At 41.8% G+C, this 20,438-nt stretch overlaps 1 protein-coding gene across 1 annotated transcript; it reads left to right on the forward strand.

Annotated features, from left to right (window-relative positions):
* The first annotated feature begins 318 nt into the window (after positions 1–318).
* Positions 319–17,292, forward strand: gcc2 (GRIP and coiled-coil domain containing 2). Its single transcript, XM_032529958.1, is given in 22 exon segments — positions 319–532; positions 1,188–1,250; positions 1,372–1,456; positions 2,305–2,381; positions 2,502–2,606; positions 2,804–3,296; positions 3,527–5,421; positions 6,126–6,189; positions 6,314–6,414; positions 6,755–6,853; positions 9,411–9,444; positions 9,447–9,529; positions 10,391–10,555; positions 10,693–10,797; positions 11,618–11,780; positions 12,477–12,577; positions 12,765–12,842; positions 12,955–13,092; positions 14,280–14,401; positions 14,828–15,004; positions 15,183–15,391; positions 17,092–17,292. Coding segments are annotated over 22 exon segments (4,497 nt in total). The 5' UTR covers positions 319–526; the 3' UTR covers positions 17,226–17,292.
* Positions 17,293–20,438: the final 3,146 nt, after the last annotated feature.

The following is a 20,438-nucleotide window of genomic DNA, read 5'->3' on the forward strand; positions in this document are numbered from 1 at the left end:
TTTAGCTGCCTTCTTGTTATGGGAGCCCGAAATCAGATTTATATAATGCACAACATCATGGGAAAAAAGAATAAAATTAGGTTTTTTAGAACTGAATTTACATTTGTGGATAGGAAATTTGGCCAAAAGGATTAGTAAATTTATAATAAAAAACATCTTTTCTTTACTATGAGTTCTATAAAAACAAAATACAACATTTTCCCATAATAGGGCAAAGTCTTTATAGATACGGTCAATGATAAATCTGCTGAAGTGTTGCCAAAATCTTCTGGAGGATGCTGATCCTGTTGGATGTTTGACGTAAATTTTGCTGACGTCACGGGGCTGACGTTAGCGGAAGCAAGTCGTTGCTTTAGCTCGTTAACTCAGAACCATAACAGAGGGGATTTTTTCGTATTAAATCTCCCAAAAAATCTGATTCTGTTTCAGATATCGCTTTGACTCTATCCGGGACAACTTACCGGCTACCTCTCTTTGCTTGACAGACGACATAGAAGTAGCTAGCGAGCGATAAACTTCGACTGAGATGGAGGTAAATGTTCAGTGACGAGGAATTAGCTTTAGCCAGTCTGGCATAACTAAGCAACGTTAATGCATGTAACGTTATAGCAACCTAAATGAGCTTATAGTATAATGTTCTGCCGTTTGTAATAGCGGTGTTTGGGACTTTGAAAAGGCTTGAAAGGCTGTAAAACACTAACCGGTTAACCCTATGTCTTTAACTACAGTCCAAACCTTGGTTTGAAATACACCAACGACAAACACGTTACTTGGTAGAAAATGACAATAAGCTGGCGCATAACACTATATCGTTCAGGTACAAGCGGCATATTTTTGCTGTATTTCAAAAAAGCCAGCTCTCCGAATTGGTGACAATTTTGTCCATCTATGCCAAATTGAAAAAGGGTTCCAAATAACAAACACAAGCTTTTAAAACATAATTTATCAACAGTTCACTTTTAGCGACAACATTAAGATTTCTGACTTTTCAAAAGAAATATTGTGTTGACTGTGAGACTGGTCATTTATCGGACACGCAGTCAAGACGAAGAAGAAAATCTAGCATACATACAAAGCTTTTAAATGTCAATGTTGCAATCTGCACCTAAGAGGATAAAGTTTTTCTTATCGTGTCTTATCTAGTTCAGTTTGTCATTTCTTCCCCCCACCCCCCTTCACTGAAACAGGACCCTGGTGGTACAGGAGCAGAGCATGGGGCTCCATCACCAGCAGGTGCAGCCAAGTCAAAGGTACTGCACATCTATGTGTGAAAAGTGTATTATGAGTCTAGATTTGTATAAACAGGATTCACTGTTAAATATGTTGGTATGGTTTCATGTTTTAGCTCTTTTCTTTATATATTATTCTCAGCTGGACACACTCCCCAAAGATGACCTTATCAAGTTTGCCAAGAAGCAGATGGCTGCTATGCAGAAGATGAAGGGCAGATGTGCAGGTAGCTATAAATGCTATACAAGGCAAGGCAAGGCAGGCAGCTTTATTTGTATAGCACATTTCAGCAACAAGGCAATTCAAAGTGCTTTACACACAAATCAGTTAAACAGATAAAACACAAGTAAAAACAGTTAAAAATCACAAGCATTAAAACCGGTAAAACACATGAATAGACAGTTAAAAACTAAGAGAAACATAAAACACAAGAAAAAAATTTACAGTGCAGCATAAGAAATTTAAAGAAATGATTAGTCATTTAAAGAAAGGCAGCATCAAATAGAAGGTCTTCAGCCTTGATTTAAAAGACTGAGAGTAGCAGCGGATCTACAGGTTTCTGGGAGTTTATTCCAGATATGAGGAGCATAGAAACTGAAAGCTGCTTCACCCTGTTTAGTTCTGACTCTGGGACAGAAAGCAGACCTGTCCCAGATGACCTGAGAGGTCTGGGTGGTTCATAGTGTAGTAGCAGATCAGCAATATATTTTGGACCTAAACCGTTAAGTGATTATAAACTAGCAAGAGTACTTTGAAATCAATTCTTTGAGACACAGGAAGCCAGTGTAAAGACTTCAGAACTGGAGTGATGTGATCCAGTCTCTTGGTCTTAGTGAGGACTCGAGCAGCAGCGTTCTGAATCAGCTGCAGCTGTCTGATTGATTTTTTAGGAGACCTGTAAAGACCCCGTTACAGTAGTCAAGTCTACTGAAGATAAAGGCATGGACAAGTTTTTCCAAATCCTGTTGACACATAAGTCCTTTAACCCTTGATATATTCTGATATATATACAAACTTGTGTGTGGCTCTGTTGACCAATAGTGTGCAAGTATGTGACATTATTTCTTCTTTCAGATTTGGAAAAAGAAGTCGAATCCCTCAAAAAGCAATCTAAAAACAATAACAGTTCAGATGACTCCACTCTGATACAGGTTTGTTTGCACGGCAGCATTTCATCATGTGTCTGCTATAAATATTCCTCTATTTAACATGCTGTGCGTCATTTTCATGCTGCATTATGTAAATTGTGTGTGTGTGTGTGTGTGTCTTAGGAGTTGACTGAGAGGATGGATGCCTTACTACTGGAGAAGGCCGAAGTGCAACAAAGTCTTTCACTATCTCGTAAAGATCTAGAGAAGACTAAGCAGCAAGCCAAGGTAAAATACAACACAAATACTGTACGTTGTGTAACACTGGTTAATTTGCCAGTTTTGTTGAATTCTACATGGTTTCTTTGAATACTTTTTGAGATTTCAGTGTATTTCTGTAACTTGTTAAGTCCATTCATTGATGCATGTATGCTTATATGGAAACCAGATTGTCATAAAACACACTTAACTGTTATTTTGTTTAGGATAATCTAGCGGTACTGCAAGGAGAGCTTGACCGTGTGATAGAAGATCACCAAAGGCAGATTAAGACTTTAGAGAGCAGCATTGAGGAATCCAACAACAAACACCAAGAAGAAGTGGCTTATTTCCAGAGATTACTGAAAGACCGGGAAGAAAGTGACAGGAAGAGGGAGAGTGAAAGAGAGAGGGAACAAGCCATTGCAAAAGAGACCACTGAAGAGGTCCGCCCTTGCTTTGAAGCTCAGCTGGAAACCCTTCGAGCTGAAGTGGAAGGGATTCAAGAGCGAAAATCCCAGGAGATCGCTGAGCTGCAGGAGAGCCACCAAAGGGAGTTGACGGAGGCCCAGCAGGAGGTGGAGAACCTTAAAGAGGAGTTGGCTCAGAAGAGTTTGCAGCACGATGAGGAAATGAGGGCTCTGGAGGAGGACTGTGAGATGGAGAGGGAGCGTCTCCTGTTACTCCACGAGGAGTTGACCGAGCAGCTCGCTCTCAAAGGTAAAACAGTACAACATTCATGCAAAGAGTTTAGAATAGGAGCTAGATCTGTCACTGTTTCCTTTAGGTGATTTCAACTATCCATACAATGATGCAGTATTCATTAACTTTTTTTTAAGTTTTTTGTGGACCAAGCAGCAAGGGTTTTAATATAGATTCATGAGTTCAATATTTTTTTAATTGATTGTGAAATCTATAAATTTTACATAAACATTACCTCTTTTTTCCAGACAGCTACTTGCAGGATGTGCAGGAGGAAGACGAGGAACCTGCCCGCAGTTCAGGGATTGCCAAAATGCTGGAGCTGTCTGCCTGCACTCAGGGTGACTCCAGCCAAGGTGATGAAGAGGAGACAGAGATCGGAAGACTGAGAGCAGCCATGGAAGAACTTCAAGCCCAGAACACCATGTTGCGGGATGAGCTTACCCTGCTCAGTAATGTGAAGATTGAGCTCGAGGCAGAGCAGGAGAGAGCCAAGGAGGAGTTTCAGATGGAGAGAGAAGAGATGGAGTTCAAAATCAATGAATTGCAGATGAGCCGTGAAAGTGCTCCCAGTCATCTAGCCATAACCCTGGACCCGGACCAACAAGAAGTCCAAGGAGAGTTTCAGCAACAGAGTAAAGCACACAAAGATGGATGTGAGTTGAAAGAGTCAGCAATCTGTCCTGGGGACCAAAACCCCTTAAGTCCAGAAGAGCTGAGGGCCCAATGTGAGTCATTGACTGAAGAGAGAAACTCTGCCCAGGCTGAGTGTCAACACATGAGAGACATACTGCAAGCTGTGGAGATAGAACTAGGTGAGAAGACGAAAGATTTTGTTCTTCAGTACAAAGCCATGAAGGAGCAGGGGGGCAAAACTTTACGGGAACTCCAAGAAAAGATGGACGAACTTAGCCAAGAGAGGGATAATCTTTTGGTGAAGGTGAGAGAAGTTACAGAGGAGAAAAATACTCTGATGAAGAACTTAGAACACTTGAAGCCAAAGCTTGAAGGTTCTGTATGCGATGACCAGAAACTCCAGTTGTCTGTAGAGGAACAAACAACTTTGGCCTGTGAACTAAAGGAATCTGTAGAGGAACTGACCAGGCAGAACGAGGAGATCCTCTCCCAACTGCAGATGAAGGAAAACATGACTCAAGACCTGAAGGAGATTGTCAACATGCTGACTAAAGAGCGAGACGAAATACAATCCCAGCTTCAGCACAGAGAAGAGGAAATGCAAAAGCTGAACAATGAAGGAGTAAATGAAACAGAGAGGCTGCTTGAGGAGAAAGAGAAAGAGGCACTTCAGTGGAGAACAAAGGAAGAGAAGAAGTTAGAAAGCCTGAAAAAAGAGAAGGAGGATGAAGTGCAACATCTGAAAGAGGAGAGGGAGAAGATGGAGGAGAGCCTGAAAGAGGAGGTGGAAAGAATGCAGGAGACGGTTTCCACTTTAGAGCTGACTATCAAAGACCTCTCTTCGGAAAAGGTTGACCTTCACCAGAAATTGGAAGAGGCATCGTCTGGGCTTTCCAAAGCCCAGGAAACTAGGGAGCTTTTAGCCTCTAAGCTGGCAGCCCTGGAGGCTCAGCTAGAACAGGAGACCTCTGAAAAGAATCACCTCGTGGCGAAGTTGAATTCACTGACAGAGGAGGCAGAGCAGGCCCGCGTTACCATAACAGCTCTGGAGGGAAGTCAATCTGATGTACTTCGAAACTCCACTGCGGTAGTCGAGGAGCTCCAAGCACGGGTTGATGAGCTGGAAAAGGAGAGGGGGCTGTTGAAGAGTAGTCTAGAGGAGGCCCAAGGGGTAAGAGGATTAGAGGAGGTGGAAAAGGAGCTTCAGGCTCATATCGCAGACCTGGAACAGGAGAGGAGCATGTTGAGAAACAACCTGGAGGAGGTGGTGAAGGATACCGAAGGGCTGCAGAAAGATCTGGAGGACATGAAGTCAGTCAATGAGAAGATGCACAAGGAGAACCAGAGACTGCAGGCTCACATTTCTCTCATGACTCAAGAGCAAGAGGAAAAGGAGAAAGGGGAAATTGAGACGAATATGGAAAAAGAGAGAAGAGAGCTTAAAGACCAGCTGGCAGAGAAGGATTCACTCATATCTCAGTTGAGGTATGAGACTGCTGCTCTCCAGGTGAGTGGAGCTCCTGATGTGTCAGCTTCCTCTTAGAATAGTTGTCCACATTTGTTAGTCCACAGAAATGGAAATTTGACAGTTATGCTCCTGATTATAATCACTGGTGATATTCTGATAAATATTCTATATTCAATATTCAAGTCATTAATGGACCACATTTTGCTTTGAACTGCCTGATCAGACAAGATCATGAAGCCACATTAATCAATTAGATGCTATGCTGTCTGTAATGGTGCCTTTTCTGATAACACCATTGGAAATTGGCAATATCAGAAAATTACCAAACTTGCACATAGTGGCTTTAAGTCATGTAGCAAGTAAAATACCTAACATATATGTAGTTCACAGCTTGAAACAGAAAGCTGCCAGCAAACAGGCGTCTGGCATTATTTTTTACATCTTGCAAACTAAAGAAATAATCTGTAGATGAACTGATAGATAAATGCAATGTGTCTTTTAGCTCTAGAAATATTGCAGTTGGTATTTTCTTTCACTTGGAGGATGGTTGGGGTTATCCACTCAGCCTGGAATAAGAACAAAATGCATGTACATTTTTGGGGGCTATTTCAGATATTATGAAAGGATAAATAAATATTTGCAAAAATATTAGATGTTGGCTTCAAACCAAAAAAAACTAATAATTGACATGTAATTTGAGTGCTTTTTACACTTTCCTGCTCTTTCCTGCTTTTCTCTCTCAGGAGTCTGCTGCCCAGTCTGCTTCCTCTGAGGAAAATGCTACTGGTGAGCTCACAAAGAAAATAGGTATGCAGGTGGCATTTTATTAAATTTACAGTCCTTCAAGAAACAATTTAGTTTGCCTGTTCTTTGGAGCAGGTAATAAATTATAGATTATAAATTCAGAATGTTACTCTGCTGCTCCCCTCAGCCCTCCTGGAGAAGGAACACAAAGAAAAGGATCAGAAGATGAACAAAATCAAATCAGTTGCCATCAAAGCAAAGAAGGAGCTGGAAATCAGCAAGAAAGAGGTAGAGTGAAGCATGACATGTCTAAACTGTACATTTTAGTTTGCACTGTTTCATTTAACAACATGAACGTGGCATTTAAACAAAGTAAATACACAGGACTTTACATGGTACAGTGTTTCCTGCTAATTCTTCAACTATATAACATATAAAAATCTGTTGTAAATTTCAAGAGAAATTCAAATATCAAAAAGCTTTGATTTTTATCAAGTTTTTAGTATTAGAAAGCAATGCCTCAAGTTTAGACTAGATAAATAATTGTATAGATGGTAGAAAATTATTATATATTGTTTTGCTCTATGCTTAGATTACTAATTGTACATTTTATTTGATTTTCTTCCAGGTTGCATCCCTCAAGGAAAAAGTAGAATTACTGAATGCAGAGAGGGAGAAAGTAAGCAGCTCTATGAAAGATATCATCCACGGTGCTGAAGGCTACAAGGTAGGCGGGACAGGAGTGCTGCCAGAATCTCCTGCTTAGGGCGCCCGGGTAGCACAGTTGGTAGAGCGGGCTCACACATATTGAGTTTATCTCCTCAAAGCAGCGGGCCCGGGTTTGACTCCAACCTGCGGCCCTTTCCTGCATGTCATTAAAGGCCTAAAATGCCCAAAAAATAATCTTGGGGAGAAAAAATAAGAATACCCTGTTTCAATTCTGTAATTATACAACTAAAAGGTACTTCCATAAAGACATTAATGCCAACAGCGGCTGCCAGGTGAAGAAATTCGATCTGTAAAACGGTAACTATTCAGGAACAATAGAAAACAGCCTTGTTTTTAGATAGATAGCCATGCATTATTGTAGTTTATCCGACTGGCTTCAAATGGCAGCTCCGTGGTAGCAGAGATGTAAATATTAATACGTTTCATTCATTAAGAACGTTTAAGTCACTGCACTGTTTTGCAGTAAGCTGTGTATCATCTTATCAAAGATGGAGTTAAAAGCCTTGTTGTGTAGCATAATGTGGTTTAGGGATGCATACTTTCCGGTCGATAATTATTTCCATTGCAAATCAAATGCTGGATTCCATAATAGAGCATGAATAAATATGTAATGTAAAAGATAATTCTTTGTGTTGTCCATGTAAGAACATGGACCACATAAGGCAATATTTAAACAGCCTTGTTCTTTTTTGCCTCCATGACTGATTGAAAATGACACAAGCTAAGGTATCCAAATGTCACTCCATATGATGGACTATTTAAATGATTAGATTTTCTTTCAAAGAGAACCCCAACATGAAACTGAGGGTTATGATCATTAAACATTTGATTAATTGTATGCGTTCCTAAAATGTTCAATTCAATTTTATTTATAGTATCAATTCATAACAAGAGTTATCTCAAGACACTTTACAGATAGAGTAGGTCTAGACCACACTCCAGAATTTACAAGGACCCAACAGTTGTAGTAGTTTCCTCCAGAGCAAGCAACAGTGCGACAGTGGCGAGGAAAAACTTCCTTTTAGGCAGAAACCTGGGACAGACCCAGGCTCTTGGTAGGCGGTGTCTAACGGGTCGGTTGGGGTTAGTGGAAATAATAAAAATAGAAAAAATAGTAGTTTGTAGCAGTTCTTTGTAGTAGTTCATGGCATAGCAGGGCACTGTGCGGCATTACAAGGCACAGCAGGACGTAGCTGGGCACTGCAGAGTGTAGCAGATGAACATGGCACCGCAGAACGTGTAGCGGGACCATGGCGACAGCTGCTACCATGATTTTGGAGCATCCCTGATCCGAGGGAACATGCTGGGGAAAAAAGAACATAAGGACTCCGGGGAATGACTCCCCAGAGCTAGGTTAGTAACATGCATTTCTGGGACATGGATACACATAAATGAAAAGATAGGAAGATAGAGGAGAGAGGAGCTCAGTGTATCAAAGAATGTTCCCAGCTGTCTAAAACTATTACAGCAAAACCAAGAGAGACAGGGTAAAGAGAGGAGCCGGGTCGGGCTAGAACTCTCCCCAACCGGATCGGACTGTATGCAAAGTCTCCCTTTAGTTTTATTATATGCTTGATAATATGATAGATAAATCTGACAACTATGACGAGAAGCAGGTGGGCCGGGTTAGGCGGACGCTGCGACTCCTCACTCCCTAACAATATTCAATTCTATGCCCTAACTATAAGTTTTATCAAAACATAACCAAGAGAGACAGGGTAAAGAGAGGAGCCTGGTCAGGCTAGAACTCTCCCCAACCAGATCGGGCTGTATGCCAAGTCTCCCTTTAGTTTTATTATATGCTTGATTATATGATAGATAAATCTGACAACTATGACGAGAAGCAGGTGGGCCGGGTTAGGCGGACGCTGCGACTCCTCACTCCCTAACAATATTCAATTTTATGCCCTAACTATAAGCTTTATCAAAGAGGAAAGTCTTAAGCCTACTCTTAAATGTGGAGATGGTGTCTGCCTCCCGAACCCAAACTGGAACCTGGTTCCACAGGAGAGGAGCCTGATAACTGAACGCTCTGGCTCCCGTTCTACTTTTAGAGACTCTAGGAACCACAAGTAACCCTGCACTCTGGGAGCGTAGTGATCTTGTAGGGTTGTAAGGTACTATGAGCTCTTCAAGATAAGATGGTGCCTGACCATGAAGAGCTTTGTAGGTGAGAAGAAGGAGAAGGCGATCCTTGAAATTTGCTTTATGTGGGAATTAAAGGACATGTCCTGATCAAAGATAACTCCAAGATTCCTCACAGTGGTGCTGGAGGCCAGGGTAATGTCATCCTAAAATGTTGCTAATTTGCAAGTGGAAACATGCTCGCTTTACAACTGTGTCTCCATTAGAAACAAAACCACTCTGTTGTGTGTAATGAGAGTTTTGTTCAAATGTAAATGCAGCAGATAGCTGAGATGCTGTGTGTGTGTGTGTGTGTGTGTGTGTGTGTGTGTGTGTGTGTGGTGTGTGTGTGTGTGTGTGTGTGTGGTGTGTGTGTGTGTGTGTGTGTGTGTGTGTGTTGTGTGTGTGTGTGTGTGTGTGTGTGTGTGTAGAACCTGCAGATAGATTACGACAGGCAGACAGAGCAACTGATAAAGAGAGAGAGAAGGTGGAGGAGGCAGAGAGACAAATTGTTGAGCTGACCAAACGACTCAGCAGTGCTGTCACACAGGTAACACAAATACACACTCTATCACTCAGACACACAGTCACACATTACCACTAACAAACACACAGACTGCTCTCACCCTCCAGTAAATCTAAACAGTGCCACTTTGTCCAGCGATACATCTGTCCAATACTTCTCACATAACTTAGTTTCCTTCTGATTTACAGTGAGCCATTTTAGCCAGTGCCACTTTACCCCACTACGCTTGACAGCCTGGCACCAACAAATAGCCCATCAAATGTGGCTGGCTGAGCTAGGGAGAAATTTTGTTTATATATACTCCTCTCCCCAAGCTCATAACTGTCTCTTTCCAATGAGAGAACAACAGGCAGGTAAATGGAGCAGAGTATTGCTTCCATCTGCTGTGTGCTAGTGCAGCACCATTTTCTGAGACACAGGTTTATTCTTGTGTGCGCTTATGGGTCTCAGGGGAATGGGGCCAGGCAGACTGAAAGCTAGTCAGGGATCTAAGAGTATGTCTGGACATCTTTGTTTACCAATCATAGTTTCAGTCTTTGGCTGACAGATCTTGGGAGGTAGCTGCTGCTGGTGCTGGTGTTCCTTGCAGAGAAAGCCCTCCGAGCCTGCCGCTGTCAGATCTGCATGAATGACTTTCAAATGTGTCACGTTCGTACATGCAGGTTTGACGCATTTGCCCACAGTACATGTGCATTTTCACGTGAAACACCTCAAATCTGAAAAAAGAAAAGCAGCAGTCTCAGTGTGAAATTGTTTTTCAGCACACTTTGTTTCATTTCACAAATTATCAATAAATCACATTTTCTCTACTGGTAAAAACCTTCTTGACAAGTTGCTATCTTGTAGATGTAAGTGTAGCACTTGACATATACATTGTTTTTACAGAATGATACACTGAGCAGTGAGAAAGAGGGCCTGCTGGCCAGTATGGAGACCATGAGGAGCACAGTGAGGCAGCTGGAAGTCCAAAACCAGGAGCTGCAAAGACAGTCAGCCAGTCTGGACAGAGACCTGCTGGCTGAGAGAGCTATGAAAGAACAGAAGATCAAGGTAGAAATCAGGGGAGATGGATACTCTGTACTACTGTTGTGTACTTATCAGAGGTCATGCCAGCCTATAATAATATGAAATATATACTATATACATACAAAAAAAAAAACTGATCATGTGTTTGCTTGCTGCTCCAGGACTTGTCATCTGCCACAAAGGAGGTAGAAGAGCTGACAGCCCAGCTCCGCAAACAGAAGCAACAGTCTCAGCAGACTGCCCAGGAGCTGGAGCAGCTACGCAAGGTACACACACACACACACACACACACACACACACACACACACACAACTTCTCAGACACTAGTGTCTCTGAGGGCCTGTCCAGTCAAGCAACTGGACTTGTGATGTCCAGCCTGCAGCTACAGCAGAACCTCTCAGAGAGAAAGAGAGCAATTATAGCCTGGAGGATTTGCTGTTTCATTTCCATTAGTGGAGACCTACATAGTACAACAGTTTACATGCAAGCTGCCATGGAGGTCTGACTTCATGTCATGTGTCCACATTGTTATTACAGCCCAACAAATATGGTATTTTTGAGGTTGATACCGATATTTTTTTCAGAGTATTAAAAAAAAAAGCAAATAACGAAACATTTTCTTTTTTCGGCAAAGGTTCCAGAAAGTTAAATGATACCTACAACAAAAATGTAAAACTCCATCAAAATCCATAAAAATATTACCTTGCTTAAAGTTTACCACATAGTAAAAGATTTAATTGTGTGTGTGTCTGGAATTGTAATTATTGCAGTAGCTTAAGAAGTTAGGGCTTTTAAAGGTCAGGTGCTAAATTACTGTGTGTGAAAAATATTAAGTCCTCTTAAGGCTACAAGGTTCTCAACAGTCACACACACAATCACAGATAAAGGAAATCTCTTCAAAAAGTGAAAGTTTAAAAACAGTCAATTACATGTTGGATGAAGGTAAAGTCAGTTGGCAAAGTGAGCTTTAATTCTAAACCAATTTTCTTCTTCCCTCAACATTTGAGATGAATGACCTGACTGACAGGGATATGAGGTTTTAGCTTTGTTCCCTGTAATGATGTGGTATGTCGGCTCTACCTCCAGGAGGCGCAGCAGAGCTCCTTAATGGACATGGAGATGGCCGACTACGAACGCCTGGTAAAAGAACTCAACGTCCAACTTGCAGATAGAGATGAGTGTGCTAAGGAGTTAAAGGCCCAGATAAATGCACTGACCCAGAAGGAGGACACACTCAAAGAGAAAATTGGTGTGTATGAGACGTTCACATTTACACTAATTCTTTTAACGCATAGATTAATACGTCTACAATGTCAGCTGGGTCATTGTAGGACCCTTAAGGATAAGTGGGTCTAGCTAAAAGAAAGATGTATTCCTATTGAGAAATTGCATGATACAAGAATGCCAATTGTGCTCACACTGTTGTTGGCTCACAGTAAGATTCCACAGAATTGGTATTTGAAGATTGATCAGACCCATACAACCTGTGCGGTATTCACCAATACTACATTAAATATGTGATCAAAAAATTGCGTTGTAGCCATCATATCAGAGATGTCTGACACCTAATGAAATACAATAATAATACAATAATATAAGACTGACAATGTACTCTAGATCCTTTGATTGTTGATAAAATAATATATATTGCAGGTCTGCATAGTTTTAGTTACTCCAGTCAGCGTTCACTGATACGATATGAAACATGTTATTATTCTTGCAGAGCCCTAATGATTTACTGTCAACCATGTAACTGCAGGGCCCTCTGTTATACAGTATGTCATTTTTCTGTCTTCAGGTTTCCTATTGCGCTATACTGTCAAGCTTTGTAATAAAACAAAACACTGAAAGAAATGTCAATACAGTATGTATTTTACCTAAACCATTTTTTAATTTGTCTGTTTGTGTGTTTGCATGGCCTGTGCATGTGAATTTGGGTTTCCAGAGACTTTGAAGTCCCAGCTGGACCAGGGGGAGGAGAAGACCTCAAAGATGAAACAGCTGCTGGTGAACACCAAGAAGGACTTGGCCGATGTCAAGATGCAGGTCTGTTTGTGTGTGTGTAACGTTGCTGCCTGATGAATGTAAATAGTGTTATGCAACCATGTGTGGGCATGATGGTGGGGGAGGCCTTGAAGATGTTAGCAACAGTAAATCATATGTGTGTAGCCGCGGTTGCTTACACGGCTGTATGCATTTAAAGTTGTTTATGTGTGCGTGTGCATACATGCAGGAAAGCTCCCTCATGCTGCTGCAGGCCTCTCTGAAAGGAGAGCTGGAGGCTCACCAGCAGCAGCTAGAAAGCTCCAAGGTACCAGCAAAACTTCTCTCAGCTATCCCTTTTGATAAAATATGTAGTTTTATAAATCAACATTTCATTACACAAGTCACAAATTAAAGTGCGTTTGTGTTTGTGCGTTGAGATTGAGGTGTGCGAGCTGATGGCCGAGCGCCATCGTCTGCAGGAGCAGCTGAGGTCTGCGTTGGAGCAGCAACAGAGAACCAGCAGCTCCCTGCAGCAACGCATCAACAGCCTGCAGCAGGAGAGAGACATTGCTAGGGTACACACACACACACACACACACGCTCAGTAAAAGGTAAACACTATGCATCTCAGATATCTGCTGCATTTACAATTGAGTAAAAAGGTCTGTTTCAAGGTGAGCATTTTTCCACTTGAAAATTAGCAACATATTAGCAACACATACAATTAATCAAATGTTTAATGATCATAACACACAGTTTCATTTTGGGTCAAATCATGTTGGGTTGTTCGACTGACACTCCTCTATACGATATACACTTGCTGATCACAAACATCTCCACCAGATTGGGGTAAGGTAAAGAGCACATCTTATAGTTGCAGCATCAGCAACTATAAGAGACACTTCCACCTCTGATCAGTTTAATTGAAGATTGCACCAGCTCATGCTTAGTGAGCTGGGTTATGTAGCGCTGCAACTTGGGACTATTTTTATTTTTAAGCTCTCAATCATTTTTATGAGTCATTTAATCTTTACAATGTCAAGAAACTGTGGAAAAATGACAACTTTTTACACATCCAAAGCCATTCAATTTATAGTGATTATACAGTAAAAGAGAGAAAGCCAGAAGTTCTCTTTTTTTGAGAAGCTGAAAGTAGCAAATATGTGTGGTTGTTGGTTGATTTTTGGTTGATGACTGACTGTAAGTTATTATTATTTCCCCACATTCTTAGTATTACTACATGATGGAAAAGATCACAAGTGTACAACTTTAAAAGAGTAAACTACGCTCAGCTGGGTCTTCAATCTTATTAGAGACCTGGCACAAGCAGTTTTAATGATATATGCATATGAACTGGCTGAAACAAAAGCCTAAAAGACAGTTTTTTCATGTTAATATGTATAATTGATTTTTTTATTTATCTGAAGCAGTTGCCCAGAGACAGGTAAATTGTGAGAGTACAGTGAGTGTGAGTGCACTAGTGGATAGAAAGAAAACAATTTGAGAAAACGGGAGAAAGGAAAAACATTTAAAACATAATTGGTAAAGAAAATAAGTGAAACTGGCTCCATATCTTTCACCAGTTGGACACAGTCAAATAATGTCTCTGCAGTTGTTTTCTCAACTAGTCACATAAAATATGTCCTTAGGTCTACGTCTGAGTAAACTATGAGACCATGACCATCAAGGTGGAGTAAAACTGTAGTACAAAATGTATGTTGTTATTTACTGTATATCTGTTTAATCTTTGTGCTGTTTCCAGGCTGAGCTCATGGCAACAGCTGGCGAGTTTGAGGGTTACAAGGTGCGAGTCCACAATGTGCTCAAACAGCAGAAAAGCAAAACCACTTCCCAGAGTGACGGAGACTCTACCAAATTAGAAAGGTATGGAGAACTCCTGTGTGACAAACATGCATGACTAAGGAAGATGTAGAGGCAACCAGAAAGTAATGGAGAATACAGATACACACCCATAAAACACCTAAATATAGGTTGACTTAATAGCTACAAACAAATAATTACTTTACTGCATGTTGTGTAACACAAGCACAAGTTCTTTGCAGTTTCAATGCTTGGATCAGGTTTGATAACACAGCTTGGTCTTTAGGATAATAATCAGATATATACAGAGGATTGGCTAAATACAGATCATATCACATGAGTAAGTATTTAAATGTTAATTTAATTAATTCACAGGTTAAAAGGCAGCCGCTCAATGGACCATATTAAAGGGAACACTAATTAATAGTATGTGTCAGTCAACGCTGTAAGAGTGAAGTGAATATAATGAATATGTGATGTGTCTGGCAGGGAGCAGTTGTCCTCTCAGGTAGAACAGCTGAGGTCCAGGCTGGCAGAGAGCCAGCAGAGTCTCCAGAGCTGCACAGCTGAGCTGCAGCAGCTCCAGACTGAACACGACACTCTGCTGGAGAGACACAACAAAATCCTCCAGGAAACCGTGAACAAGGAGGCCGAGCTCCGTGAGAGGTGAGCTGTTCTTGGCTCAAAAGGTTTTTTTTCCAGTTGTTTACCCTTTCTTGTCTAGAATTTATCATACTACCATATTGACATACCGTACATTTCCTCATACTACCTAGATACCTTGTGGCAGCAGAAGTCTCTAAATGATTCTTTTAATTACCTCTCACTCTGTCTCCCCCTCCAGGCTGCTGTTGGTGCAGTCAGAAAATGGGGCTCTGAAGTCAGATCTTTCCCAGGTTCAGGCTGACCTGTCTTCACAGGTTGAGAGCCAGCGCCAGACCTACAGGGAGCAGCTGAGGAAGCTGCAGGACGACCACCGGGCCACTGTGGAGACCCTGCAGGGCCAGATGACCCGCATCGAGGAGCAACTCTTCTACTTTCAGAGCCAGAACAGTAAGCATGGAAGCAAATTAAAAACTATCCATTTAAATTAATCAGGCAGTAAGTACCTGATTCTGTTCATGAAGTAGCAGTGAAAATATGTGATATAACATATGTTATCTATTATATTGCTAATCAGAAAGATTGATCCAAAAAGTGACTGCTGCTAAGATACACGGCCGTTAGCTCAACGGGTGCATGATTGGTATCCTACAAAGAGATCCATCAAAGCATCAAGTGTTTAGAGTGGTGAAGTTTTCTATCTTGTTCGCTTAGATTTTTTATGAGAGGAATGATGGAAGAGAGAACAGAGGAAGGTGCATGTTGGTGTGTTTATCAGTAGAGCAGCATTGGGAGCTCATTCATCACCTCCCACACAGCTGCCCTCTGGAGTCACTCAGCAAATACACAGTAATACATAGTAATGACTTCTCTGTCACTCCAGCATGGCCAGGTGTTGGCCAGGCTCCTCGGCTATGTTCCCGCCTCTCAGTGTGGCAAACAGCTCACTGTGGCATCTGGAGAGACTCGTCATTAGAGGCTCACACACGCACGCCAGGATTAGCTCGATACATGGGGCCAATATTACCCTTTACTGAAAGTCATATTTGAGCCTTTTAACGACTGTATTTGCATGTAATGGTAGTTAAAATGGAGAAGAGTTTAACATCTGGCCCTATTTGGCAGGTGGGTCATAAAACTGCTGGTCCCATGGACACATTTTACTGGCCTGTTTTTTATGAATCAACTTTAACAAACAGTCAGATTGATTTATATTCATTGTCATGTTTTGTCCCATTTACTCTTTAATCTAAACAAACAATCAGTACATTAAGACAAACTACAAATACTAGTTCCAGAAACAGTATTTTACAAGTTAGAAACCAGTGGAGGCAGCATCATTCTCCGCTGTTCTATGTTGCTGACTCTTGTGGCTCTGCAGAGACTGTGCTCAGTATTTATGTGGTCCAGGAAACTTATTCTACTATGAATTTGTGTCCCTTTACCCCGCTCATAGCTTCTTCTTCTTTTTTTTACCACTACAGCTTGATTTAGCTTGAGTCCTTCTTCATGTTAAACGTGTAACAGATTTGATTGATTAGATCTGTGCACATCCTAAAGCTCTCTTTAACAAGGAATGTTGTGTCAAGAGTCAGGAGAAGGATAAGACGTACCAACATTATGCAGACACAGCACTATGGGCTGAAGATTTAGGGGTTTTTTGTTAGCGTTTTGCCGCAGTTTGTGTGTTTGAGGTAGATGCGAGTGAGGGGGGAAATTTTGGGGGGATTGGTTTATTTTCGGGCCCCCTTAAATCGTTATTTCTCTTTTGTCCACCCCTCTCTAAAGCCCCGTCCTTTTTCACCTTCTTTTACCCATTTTTTTGCCAACGGATAAATTTTAACTTCGTGTGGGTTTGGTGCCCCCATGAAAAAATAAAAGTTGCACTCACCCAAAAACTTGGTGCAAAATAAGTGGGGTTTTCTTTTAGTATAGAAGGATTAATATTGTTTTCACGCAGATCCTTATCTTTTGACAAATAAATAAGTATTGAACCCTTTATTTATTTAGGTATTGTACCTTTCAGACCGTGAAACATTTGGTAGAAAAATATCAACACATTTTATGTTAAAAAAATAGTTTTCTATTGTTTTTTTCATCGCTAAAAAAAAAAAATTTTTTGTTCTCCCAACTTTTCCCACCTTTTTCAGATTCGGGGCGGTCCAGCCCCGGTCGTAAACCATGGTCAGACCCCCCGCAAAAACCAGACCAAAACCCAAAGGGTGGCAATGGCCCTTACGACCCCCAGTCTTGGCCGGGGGGGGGGAGGGCATGGACCCCATGAGATGAAGCCCTTCTCCTGTTCTTAGCCTCTCCCATCTCGGAGCATTTCTCAATCCCCCGCCCCAAAAAGGGGTTACCAAACGGGGGTCCCTTGTACCCTTTTAGTTTATAAACATGTCATTCGTACCGTCCAAAATTTGCATTTCAAGTCTGACCAAATATGGCCAAAGAAAAAAATTTGGTCCTGACCTTTCCCCATCTTTTGCTCCTTTTTCCCCCAAACCGTGATCTTTTTTTTGTGTTTGGTTTGGGTTCTCTAGAGCCATTTTTGGGGGGGGGGCCCTCCCAAAGAAGATAAGTCAAAATTGAGCAAGCCAACGCATATGGAAATATGAACACCTCCGCAGAAACGGGGCCACCAAGGTGTTCATGGGCAGATAAAGTAGAAATCACATAAGTACAGACATTCGAAAAAAAATATTTTTTTCCCAAATGATTTTAAATATTAATTTTTTTTAATGTCTCAAAAATTTTTTTTTAATATTTTTTTTTTTTGTTTTCATATAAAGGCCTCCCCGCCCTTCCAAATAAAGCCTTAAAATGCCAATATTAAAACCCCTTCTAAAAGATTTGAAGTGTCAACCATATGGGGATCTTCATCCAAATTGTCCATATTTATCTTAGTTTTTTATTTTTTGAAGAGAAAACCCCAAAAAAAAGGGACAATTTTTGTTTGGCACCTTTAAAAAATCCTTTCGTGGACCAGTCCTTGTTTTTTGGTTTCCCAAACCCGCTTTGTCACAATAAATTTTAAAATGGGGGGTAAGCCCAACAATATAAAACAGCCAGCGTTGTTCCCCCCCTTTTTGTCCAAAGAAAGTAAAATTTGTTCCTTGCCCTGGGGGGGATGAATGAGGGGGACTCTTCTGTGAGCAGACAGGCCCCTGGGACTTGGGACGTTATTGCCGGCCTGGGCCGGGGCCCAAAGGGGGACGCTGAAAAGTACCACCTCCCCCTTGGGAAAAAACCCCCTGCTGCGCGCCTCGAAAAAGACCCCGACCCGACATCCCCCCCCCTATTCCCCGGGACCCAGCAAAAAGCCGTACCCCCGGGGTTTTTCCCCCCATTTTTGTAAAAATCCACATCCCAGCCACCGGTGGGGGGGGCTTTGGGCTTCCCCTTTTCCTGTAGCCCACCTGTTCTCTGACCCAGTGTAAGCGAGGGCCCGGTATGTCCAAAAGAACGGGCCCCCGCAGAAGACCGAGGGAGCCGAAAAAAGGGGTTCTGTGTGCCGACAATAAATCTCGCGAGGGGGGTAGGGGTTTCAAGTGGGAGGGTAGACGCTGTCCTACGGCCCGGGGCCCGGCGGTTGGTTGGCGAATATCCTACTACATCCCGTACACATGCACCCCGGTTTAAAACAGCGGGGCCATGCCGGGAATCGATGGCATCGAACCATTGACTTTTTGTAAAGTAACGAGCCCAAATGTTTGGAAACCCCCATTGCCCCGCAGGCCATCGCAGAAACCCCTTTTTCCCCGCAGCAAAAAGGGGGTTTTGGCCCTCCCACTGTTAGACCGGGAAATTTACTATATGTTCAAAAATCGTAATTTTCTCCCAACCCAAATGTTTTAAAACCCCTAGACCCTTGAAGAATTAAAACCCCGGTCAATCGCAGTGAGGTGGCGCCGCCTACTTTATGTTTGACGTATTTGATTACGGAAAGCGGGGATGACCAAAAAATCCCTTCCCCCCGTAAAAATGCTGGGTTAGGGTATACAATAGAGTTAATTTTTTTATCAATAAAATCCGTCTAGGCTTTATGGGAGATCGCATTTTTAAACCCTAAAGAATTGTGCATGGTTAATTTTTTTATCCCCCGCAGGTAAAAAATTTTAAATAAAAAACCCATTACCTGTCTTTAAGAAAGCCGAGTTGCTATTTATGCCGGGCCCCCTGATACCACTTGGGCCTATTCAATAGGTACTAAACTTGTGTCTGAAGTTCTTTTTCTTAGGAGTATTTAACTTTGATTTTGCTTTTGGGGCCCCTTTCCTTGAATGGGCCCTTTTTTTCCTCTTAAAAAGATGGCCGTTTTCAGTTTTGGCCCTTTTTGTTATTTTGCCTCTACCTTTTAAAACTTGTTGAAAGTTTTTAACCTATTTACCAAATAATAATCTTTCCCATGTGAGATTTTGTGGAGGGTTTGGGATGCATTTTGCTTTTTGGGGCAAAAAAATGTTAAATCGGACTTTGCCAAAAATTAAAGGGTTTTTAAATTTTTTGTTTCCCCCGCTTTCCCGAAGGTGAAGTGCGTCGTTAAACGAAACCAGGGGAGGGAAAGGGTGTGGCCAACCTGGGTATTGAAAACGTTTTTTGCGTTTACTTCCCGCAAATTGCCGAGAGGCAGGCGCTTTTCCCCCCATTCACAACTGCAGCCGTCAGAGGAAAAAAACAAAGCGCCATTGCACAAGGGATGTTTAGGGGAACCCGTTTTGTAGTGCACACAAAACACACAACCACACATTGGGCACACAAACTCAATTCCAAAAGATTGTTAATCATTATTTTATTTTTCAAAAGGCTCCAAAATTTTTAACCAAAGTTTTTTTTTTGTTTTTGCGGGGGAGGGGGGTCCCGGGGGCCGGGGGGCGGGAGTCCCTTTTCAAGTGGTGGGGAAAAAAGTTTTTGGGTATCGCCACCCCCCTAAAACAGTAGGGCCCCCTGCCAAAAGATTGGGCCCTTTTCTTAAAAACCGGTACTACTGTGCATTCCCCAAAAATTGGGATAAGGGGAGGTTAACTAGGGGTTTTTTTAAAAAGGGGGGAAACAGAAGGGACCAAGGAAGGGATCAGAAAAGAAAGGGAAGTTGTGGGGGAAAATAAAAGATACTTGCCTAATATTGGGTTTGAATTTTCGTGCATTACTTCAGCAATGAAACTGTGACAGTTTTTCCCTTTGTCTTACTATTGCACTGTTTTTAAAAAACAATATTTCTGGACATAAGGTTCATTTTTTGAAAGTGGCGCTCAAAAGGCATTACAATTATTACATATGAAAAAATTTTATATGTACAGGGGGGGGATTGATAGGCCCCCCGGGGTGGCCGTGCGTGTGAAGCGGGCGGTCTTGTGCGTAGGTATTAGACCCAGGTGACAAGCACAAAAGTTAAAAATTTTGGAGGCGACCCGGGCCCCTCTTTTTTTAAAACAAATAAAGCCCTTTTAATACATGTTTATGTTTATGGGTTTTTAGTTGTTTTTTACTACCCAGG

This window comes from Etheostoma spectabile, chromosome 11 (genome assembly GCF_008692095.1).
Source record: "Etheostoma spectabile isolate EspeVRDwgs_2016 chromosome 11, UIUC_Espe_1.0, whole genome shotgun sequence".
NCBI classification, from domain to species: domain Eukaryota; kingdom Metazoa; phylum Chordata; class Actinopteri; order Perciformes; family Percidae; genus Etheostoma; species Etheostoma spectabile.